Consider the following 9,996-nt stretch of genomic DNA (forward strand, 5'->3'; position numbering starts at 1 on the left):
AAAAAAAATAAAAAGACTAGTCAGCAGGAACAGAGACTCCTAGTAGGCCGAAGATGTAGATATCTGTCAGATAACTTTTTGATTGGCCAACAAAAATCACAATTGCCATGAGCCCAAATATGTCTATTATTTCACCATAGCAGGAAAACTGGTGCAATTGGCTATCCCCCCAATGACAGACATTAATGGACCATGTGTCAGGCCACATAGACATTAGATTGCGGGAAATCTTACTAATACTTGAATGATGGACCAACAAAAATAAAGTTTATGATAAATTTTGGAAGATATCACCATTGTTCTTATTTTTTCTTTGTTTATATAGTGTTGCCGCAGTTATACTACACACTTTACTCTGTTTTTTGGCACTCGAATCAGCAAGGACTTCTGTAAAGCATAGAAGCAGCAAAAATGCAAAAAAGACCCATTCTGACACTATACAAATTTCTTTCTATATTTGGAGTAGAATGTTAAAGGGGTTATCCAGCTTATTTTGTATTTTTCTTGTCATTTCACTATTGGGCTACATTGGGGCAGGTAAGTAGATAGTAACTACCTACCTGCCCTGCTGTCAGTCCCTCTCCCCCGGGTTAGAGCAGTCATGTGACCGCTCCTGCCATGATTTTGCTGCTTCCTGTGATGTCACGTCGACAGGGGCAGGAGCTTATGCTTGCCTTGTAGACGGGCATCACAGCCGACTACATTTAGCCGCCATGCTGGGGTACAGTGTGTGACGTCACCGCCCCCCTTCCCTGCACCCTCCCACACATCCCATAGTGTAGTGGTTTTGTTGCATGCAGCCCCTGATGCTGCTTGCAGCAAGCAGGCCCGTGGCCCCCTTGCTTTTCGCTGCCTGTGCTGGGGGCTACTGACAGCGCTGTATATCAGATGACTGATTCCCGGGCGCTGCGCAGATGGGAGCTCTGTATACAGCTATTATCAGCTGCTGGCCAATCAGAGGCCAGCAGGGACCATTACAGTAGGTGTATACAGAGCTCGGCTCTGCAGAGCGCCCGGAAATCTGTCATCTGATATAATAAAGCGCTGTCAGCTGCGGCTCTTGCTGCTGCTTGTGGCGTGCAGGCCTGTGGTCCCCATGCTGATTGCGGAATGTGTGGGGGGCCGTGCAGTCAGCGCTTTATATCAGATGACATATTCCGGGGCGCTCTGCAGAGCCAAGCTCTGTATACAGCTATGATCAGCTGCCGGCCAATCATAGGCCAGCAGCAGATCACTGGAGAAGCTGTATACAGAGCGCGTCCCTGCACAGCGCCTGGAAATCAGTCATCTGATATGAAGCGCTTTCAGCAGTGGCCTCCGCACAGGCCGCGATCAGCAGTGGGGCTGCAGCCACAAGACACAGGACACAGAGGGAACGAGGACAGGTGAGAAGATTTTGTGTTTGGTTTTTTTTTGCATGTGTGAAGACTGGCAGAATAGGGGACAATTCTACAGCATGGAGCATTGCTACAAAAAGAGGAGCCCAAGTGCACATTACTACAGGATGGGCACAATACTAGAAGATGGGTACATTACTATATTATGGGGACAGGGATGGGACACATTACTACATTATATGTGCAGTGGATATGAGGTGATTGAGCTGTAACAGATGAGAGAAGTAAGATCACTGCTCTGTGTTTCCAATGATTGGAAATCCACAGCAGTGATATCTCATCTGTGACAGCACAATCACCTCACATCCACCACACATATAATGTAGTAATGTGCCCCATCCCTGTCCCCATAATATAGTAATGTGCCCATCTTATAGTATTGTGCCCATTCTGTAGTAATGTGCCCATCCTATAGTAACTATAAATAGGCCCGATGCTATTGCATGGGAGTGGGATGAAATCAACATCTGTCTATGCTTAGTGGTGCTGATAGGAGCAGTGGACAGGTGTTACACTGTTTGCGCTTTCCAACAAATGTGTTGCATGTCATCCCTCCATTTTTGTGTATTGTATGTGTTGCATCATTTGACCTCTTTCACCCCTGTGCACTGTCTCTTCCTTGTTGTGTGCTGTATATTGGTATCTGGTGTTGTGTTTCTTGAGTTGTGCTGTGTGTATGTGTCGTCTGTGTATATGTGTGTGTATATGGCTGTATGCTGTGTGTACGTGTCGTGTGTGTATATGTGTGTGTATATATGGCTGTACGCTGTGTGTACATGTCGTGAGTGTATGTGCGTGTATATGGCTGTACGCTGTGTATACGTACGTGTCGTCTGTGTATATGTGTGTGTATATGGCTGTACGCTGTGTGTACCTGTCGTCTGTGTATATGTGTGTGTGTATTCTTTCTCTCCTCTCCACCCTCCCCCAGGAGAAAACACGTGTCTTTTAAATAAAAATATGCTGTCTTTGGCTCTGCTGGCTCCCACTCCTGACCATCCCTCATTATACTCACTGAATATTCACTCCACTGAAGAGCTGGAAGCCGGAGCAGCGCTGGGGACTTCAGTGCTGGGGACCGCATCGCTGGGGACAGGTGAGTATCCAGTAGTGTGTGTGTGTGTGTGTGTGTGTGTGTGTGTAGACATATGTATGTCTTCTATATGTTTATACATACAGTATGTGTGTATATGTGCTCACGTGTGTGCTCGCGCACTGAGGACCTGAAAGCCGGTGCATCGTGGGGACAGGTGCGCACAAGCAGTTCGTGCCCGTAAGCTGCAGTGACGTGTATGTCACTTGCACAGGAACAGTTCGAACTGCGTCTGCGCAACTGACAGTGCTGCATGCATGCCGGAATAGGGTTGCAGACACAACTGGCAATTATGTATGTAGATAAGCCCATCCTTGTGCACATAATATAATAATGTGGCCATCTTTGCTGCAGCGATGAGAGGTCAGTGCTGGGGCAGAATACCGACAGCCAATGAGTGTGCCGGGGGCGGGGCTAGACAGTGAGGCCAGGCGGTGCCAGCTCTGACTGTGAGGTTCGGCACTCAGGCATGTCATGTTTGGTTGAGCTGCAGGTAAATAAAGAGGCTGCAGAGAATAAAGTGATAATTCAGGAGAAACAAAAGTTAGAAAACAAAAAATAAAAATGTAGGGAAGTTTTATATGACAATACAGCACAGATGACCTTAAAACATTTTTTGGAGTTTATGTCGGTTAACTCCTTTAATTCAGGAACAATAAAACATAAAAATATAGAAGTGAGGACCTAAACAGATTATATATAGATAGATATAGATATATGTATACTGTATTCATTGGAAGCTAAAGGGAAATTAGAAAGCTCATTCATTTTCCTGTTTCTTAGTAAAATCTGAAGTAAAGTAATATTTTCTGAACAGAACAGTGACCATACATAAAAAAAAAAACAAGATTCCTGAAAATACTAAACTTATTTTACCTGTTGGATGTCCTTGCTGTGTGTGGTCACAGGCGGCTTAACTTCTGTGTGTAGGTAACTATTAAACATGAAATAATATAGACATGTAAGGTAACTGTTAGGATAACACTAGCACCACAGAAAATATGCAGAGGGGATCTGGTCGCTGCTGGCAGGACAAGCCCGGTTTGGGTAATGCAGACTTCAACAACATGGCGCCAGAGATAAGTGCTATGCGCAGGCGCCAACTCCGATGCCGTGTTACTGAATAGAGAAATTTGCATACAACCAGAGAGAGGGAGGAACAGGTGGCGGGGGGGCGGGAATCATGTGCATAACCCGCCTGGATATTATCTCTAGAGGTGCAAATGTCAGTCAAAACATGATGAATTTTTAAACTTCATAAATTTGGATTTCACAGCCTAAACATCCGAGCTGCCCACTAATGGTATGTACAGCCTGTGCCTGATAGTGCCAGTACTGCACTGGCTTTACCTTATATACCAAAATCCTGATGTTTGGTTCCCTTTAATAACCTACCACCTATTCCTGTTCGTCAGCTACAACAAGCCCAGATAGAAGTTTTACTGGGACGAACAAGGGAAATAAGAAGGAGTTGTCCAAGTAAGGGACAACACCTTTAACTCTCTGGAAGCCATACCGGATGCATTAATCCATAATGCCTACAATTTCTCAAATTTTTCAATGACACCTCAATTATCATACACTTCCTTCTCCAGAGTTAGTCACCAATTTATCTAATCAATAAATTCTCCTATGGTCAGACCCTTCTCATCTATCCAATGTTGTGCTATCAGCTTCCTTACTATTCCTTGCCACTCCAGTCTTTCCCACCTCATAAATGTTGAAGTCGTCCAAATTCCCCACTCTATTGGTGTTAGGGGAACATTTACAGTCTGTCATTCATTTAGTTATGTTTTTTGTACTTGTTTTCTACAGGTTTTTTTTGCTATATATTTGTTATGTTTTGTAAAACCTATTTGCACCTTTTTCATATGTAAAGAGGTTTTACGACACATAATTAATAATACATAAGAATAGTCACCTAAGTTGTAACATTAAAAACCCCTGCCTTATGTTATGTAGGTTTCACAAAATTAAAAACCCCAACATAAGCCTAAAAAAACAAGATAGCCACAAAATTTAATGTACATTTTTATACTCACTCAAGTTTTCGGAACTTTTCAGTCCCTGCAGCAACATACTGTCCTCTGTTCAGTAGGTCGCCAAGCTCGGTCACGCGATGGCCATTGCGAGGCGTGTATATACTGCGTACAGCCGTCGGCGCTTGAATACTGGTTGTCACCTCATTTAAGAAAGCTTCAAACGTTATAAACTGCTTCTCGTTCACAACCATGCGGCGCCCATGGTGAAAAGGGTCCCCGTTTCGAAATACACGTACATTTTTGCCATGTGGAACCAGCTGTACCCCCGAAGGGGAGCTCATCTTAGAAAAAAATGGTTTAAAAAACAAAAAAAAGTGGACAAAACAAAAACAGAAATGAAAAATGTTCTCAACTTGGTCTTTACATTGCAAAGTAACAAGAGATATCTGACCGAGGTAATCGCACACAAAGGACACACAGTTCACACACTGATCTGCGCTCTGCTGTCTATCATTCGGTTGCTGTGACTCTTTGTTGTTGCCAGGTGACTATAACTGGTTACAAATGTTGGAGAGGAGGGTGCTGGGTTACAGCCACCACGCCTCTTATTCTTCAGCTACACCTCATTGTTATTACACTTTCACAAATCACCCATGAAAAGTCACGGTTTAGACAATTAAGAGTGTGGTATGATACGAGAACTGATCGCTCCTCTAAGTGTTTTTAGACAATGACATTACAATAAAGAAAATACCCAATCTTGCATATCAGTCGTCTGCAACCAGAACTGTTACTAGCCCCCCCAAAAATCGGAAACTATTTTTCTTCCAGCAGGTTGTCCTGTAAGAACTTGTCTGCTGGAGAATAAGCAAGTGACTAGTTATTAGCAAACAATTGGGCTTTTTCTACTTCTTACCCAAGTTTTGGTTAAAGATTAGAGATGGTCGAATGGGTTTTGGATCTAGCAACAATGTCATTCTGTGGTAGCCAGGTGGGAGCCCTGTAAACAGTTTCCTGCTGGAATTCCCAACACCTTTTTTGATTAGCAGGTCTGGCATGATGTCATGTGCTCATTGCTCCACAACGGTGATGTTACACTGGACTCACAAATCAGAAGCGCCAGAATTTATGGCAGGTAGACGGTGGTCCGCAGAGCTCGTCTAATGGCCAAAGACTACCGACGTGCCTGCTGGACTAAAGTCTAGCATATCCATTCGCTCATAAGGTTTTTGTTATTTAAATCAGAGAACCGTATGATGTGGGAGTCTAAGGCCAGTCACACTTGCGAGTGCTTCACATGTACCTCACGAGAGTCTCACATCACATCACCCGGCACGGCTGCACACTCTACTGACAGGAGTGGGTCGGTTGCATGAATTTCCATGCAGCTGAGATGCTCCTGTCCTGAGAGTGTGCGGCCATGGCAGGTGATATGATGTGAGACTCGCACGAGTTGCACACGAAGAACTCGTAAGTGTGACTCTGGCCTAAAGCTTGATTCCAGGTATGTGTCACTTATTAGGCTGGGTTTTTTATTGTCAATACAATCAGTATTTTATCAGCAGATCACCACTAGAGGACTAGGTCTCACATGCAGACAAGTCAGGTTAATCTATATGAGGCCCCCTTCACACGCACGTGTCTCCGGTACGTGCCCGCATGTACCGGAGACACGGGCACACGTAAACCCATTAAAATCAATGTTTATGTGCACGCACGTGTGCAGCCATTGGCCCATGCCTCCGAGTGGAGCATACGTGACCAAGTGTGCTCCAGACGGATACATGTCCGTGTTTCTCTGGCAGCACAGGTGTCACGTGGCCGGCACACGTACCACACGGATGTAGTGTGGATGAGGTCCCACGTGACACGCGCCGGAGAAACACACGTGTCATGTTAAAAATAAAAAACACACATACTCACCCCCACCAGCCCTGCAGTCTCTGCCGCGGCTGTCACCTGCATCCGTCCCCCAGTGAATTTGAACAATGCATCTTCTTCACTGGGGGCCGAAGCAGCGTCAGCGGGGCGTGGCCTGTGCCGGACACTGTCAGTCAGCACCACAGACAGCTCCGGAAGATTCAGGTAAGGCGGGGCTTTCCGTTCTCCGTGTGTTATTACGTATAACACACGGAGAACACACGTCGTGCCATAAACACGGCACACTGAGGGGAAACCGCACCTTTGGCACGTCCGTGAAACACGTGCATGATTTTCACGGACCTGTGAAGGGGGCCTAACCCTGTCCCCTAACACTAATTGGCAGCTGCCTGACAGAGTACACAGGAAACGGCTGATGAGGGGTATAAGTGAAGTTACACACAGCTCAGCAATCTGATCTCTGCTACATCTACAGCAGAGAAAACAGGGATTCTATCAAAACTACACTAAGCAGTCCAGTGACAATGCTAAAATCAGGCTCCTTAGGTTTAATTCATACAGTTCTCAGATTCAGTTTAAAGGGAACCTGTTGTGACGACATGGACTCTGTCAGTGCCTAGCATGGGTTAAGTTTCATAAAATTCAGCCAGACATGATGATAGTTTGTTTATAAATGGGGGATAAGCCCCTCATTGTTTCTACAAGACTCTTATGCTGGGTTCACACACAAAGACAACGATGTCGCTGTTACATCACCATTTCCTGTGACGTAACAGCGACCTTACATGATCGCTAGTTAGCTGTCAAACATGTAATTTTAAGCAGCGACGGCGCAGCGATCATAGCGACCTCGACGGTCATTGGGACGTGTCACACGCGCCGCTGTGCGACGACTCAGACCTTGATAGAGGCGTGTTTACCCCTAGACATGTTTTGCGTTGCCTCTTTCACGCCCCTCTGTTCCGATTGGTGATTGCTACAGCACCTTTTTGTTGCCCTTTTCACACCCCTCTGTTCCGATTGGGTGACCGTGCCAAACAAAGGAAGACACAAAGGACGAAACACTAGCGACAGCAGAGACTCTACTACGTGGAACAAAGAATGGAACTTAAAGAATGAAATCACTGTAACACCTTCGGCAAGTTACCCAATCGGAACGCTGTTATGACCACCAATCGGAATCGTGGGGGCGTTGTAAAATATACCACAAAAACACGCCCTTGTCCTGCCTTCAGTCCTACGTCACTGCCTTCAGCGTCGTCGCGACCGTCGCTGCTGCGGTGTCAAACACAAGGATGCATGTGGCGCAGCGGGATAGCAGCGATCAAAAAAAATGACCTGGAATATTCAAGAGCGAGCAGCGATCTCGCAGCAGGGGTCTGATCGTTGTTATGTGTCACACACAGCGACGTCACTGTTGAGGTCGTTGCTACGTCACAGAAAATGGCGACTTAGCAGCGATGTCGTTGTCGTCGCTGTGTGTGACACCACCTTTAGGAGTCTAGTGTTAAAGTTCTTGTTGACTTATGTAATTGCCTTGGCCAGTGAAGGTCAGATACCCAGACAAATCAATTATGCGAACCTCCCATTGTATTACTATGTGTATTGCTAGATGCAATGTAACTTAGCTGTCTCTCCCTCGTCTCTGCCAGAGACCATTACTACTAGGGATATTTTGTATACGGCTTGAAATCTAGCCAATAAGAGCCCAGTTTTATCCACCAATCGTGAAGACCCCAATGGTCTGAATGGAGAGCTCAGCGGTATAAGGAGGACTGTCCATTGCCCGGGTAGACTCTTGCTACATGATACCAATCTAGGATAGGCGGATCTGATTGGCAAGCCATAACCGAACCTGGATTATAACACTACATGGACTTCAGCATCAAATGCAAGGATTTGTCTGAGATATCAAGGACTACCTAAGGAATGAATCCAGCTTGGGACAATACAGTCACCTGACTACAGGCTTTGCGGTCTTCAGCCACCTTCCTAAATCTGGCATTTTTCCATTCTTGGTGGGTGCCCGCCGAAAGTGGGGTGCTTCTGGATTGGTGTAAGTAGCCCTGGAAGCTCTGAGGCACGGACATTCTAATCCCTGGTGAGCCAGCGGAAGTGTGAGAAATTGTTGGCGGTTACATTCTGTGGTATTGCTGGTTATGTGCCATATGTCGTTGTTTGGGGATCCAATAAAGTCTTAATATTGTGATTCCCTCATCCTGTGTTGTCTGAGTAGTGTTCCACCCACGGTTAAGGAGGTCGGGCGTTTAGTTGGGATGAGCTGTGGGCCATGCTGTCTTTCTAAAGGCGGCCGGGCCAGTGGACGAGAGCACCCACTGACCCCCGTGTCTCCACACCTGTCACTAGATTTGGTGACTAAGTTACAGCCACCACCACTGGGCTCTTATATACAGCATTCTAACATGCTGTAAATAAGAGCCCAAGCCACTGTGTACAACAATCACTTTATAATACCCACCTAAACCGGTCACTGCGGTGGATGTGACTCAGATGGGCGTCTTCGTCCTCCGGCGCCGCCTCTTTCGGCCATCTTTGTCATCGCCTCTGTCGTCCTTCTGAAGCCACGGTGCATGACACGTCCGACGTCATACACACTCGCCGGCATTCAGTTCCTGAGGAGGCGCACTTTGATCTGCCCTGCGCCTGCACGGGAGCGGCGATTGTGTATGACATAGACGCATCATGCACCACGGCTTCAGAAGGAGGACTAAGATGGCCGAAAGAGGCAGCGCCGGCATCGGAGGACGAAGAGCCACATCCACCGCAGCGACCGGTTTAGGTGAGTATTATAAAATGTTTTTTTATGTTGTACACAGTGGCCTGGGCTCTTATATACAGCATGTTAGAATGCTGTATCTAAGAGCCTAGTGGTGCTGGCTGCAGTTTATAGGGTAAAAAACTGGTGACTGGTTCCCTTTGAGACACAAATCTCTATAGCCCCTTTCTCACTGTTTTCTGACCTCCGTTCAGTGGTCCCGTCGGGGCTTCCGCCTGAATCCCCACAAAACGGATTTTGGACGCATGCGCCAACGGGTCCCGTGACCAAAATGGTGCAGATGGAGTCACCGTGTGCTCTGTCTTGCACTATTTTCGGGAGTATACGCTTACTGGAGACGGACACCAAGATGCAGTCTACTACATCTGGGTGTCTGTCTCCAGAAAGTGTATACTCCCGAAAATAGTGCAAGACAGAGCATACGGTGACTCTTTCTGTACTATTATAGTCAATAGCCCCTTCGGCGCATGCGTCCGAAACTCATTTTCGGGGGGGGGGGGGGGGGTTCAGACGAAAGCCCCTATGGGACCACTGAAAGGAGATCACAACACACTGTGAAAGCGGCCTATGGGTTCTGCAGGGGTAAGCAACCTTTTTCACATGGATTATGATTGCTAGGTATGCTGGATAGCATGCATACAGCTGGCCATGACAAATGGCTTGTGCTGGTATTAAAATCCACACAAACTAGGTGTAAGCGTGGCTAAAAGCCTACCAACCTATGATGGCCAATAGCTACACAATTTTGAAGGTTTAGCAGGTAGCCGTTGCCGAACAGAAAATTATAATGGCTTTGACCATAGCAATATCAAGTCTGTGTGCGAGGATAGCAATCTTTATCAGTAG

The 9,996-nt window shown here is 46.4% G+C and overlaps 1 protein-coding gene across 1 annotated transcript in view; it reads right to left on the bottom strand.

Moving 5' to 3' along the window:
- Nucleotides 1–4,883, bottom strand: part of DCDC2B (doublecortin domain containing 2B) — a 66,629-nt gene extending 61,746 nt beyond the window's left edge. The window contains exons 1-2 of the mRNA XM_075334137.1: nt 4,533–4,883; nt 3,367–3,424 (exon numbers count right to left, since the gene is read on the bottom strand). Coding sequence (XP_075190252.1) covers nt 3,367–3,424; nt 4,533–4,813 — 339 coding nt within the window. The 5' untranslated portion in view covers nt 4,814–4,883. The remainder of the gene's footprint in view (nt 1–3,366; nt 3,425–4,532) is intronic.
- Nucleotides 4,884–9,996: the final 5,113 nt, after the last annotated feature.

This window comes from Anomaloglossus baeobatrachus, chromosome 2, assembly GCF_048569485.1.
Source record: "Anomaloglossus baeobatrachus isolate aAnoBae1 chromosome 2, aAnoBae1.hap1, whole genome shotgun sequence".
Lineage (NCBI taxonomy): Eukaryota > Metazoa > Chordata > Amphibia > Anura > Aromobatidae > Anomaloglossus > Anomaloglossus baeobatrachus.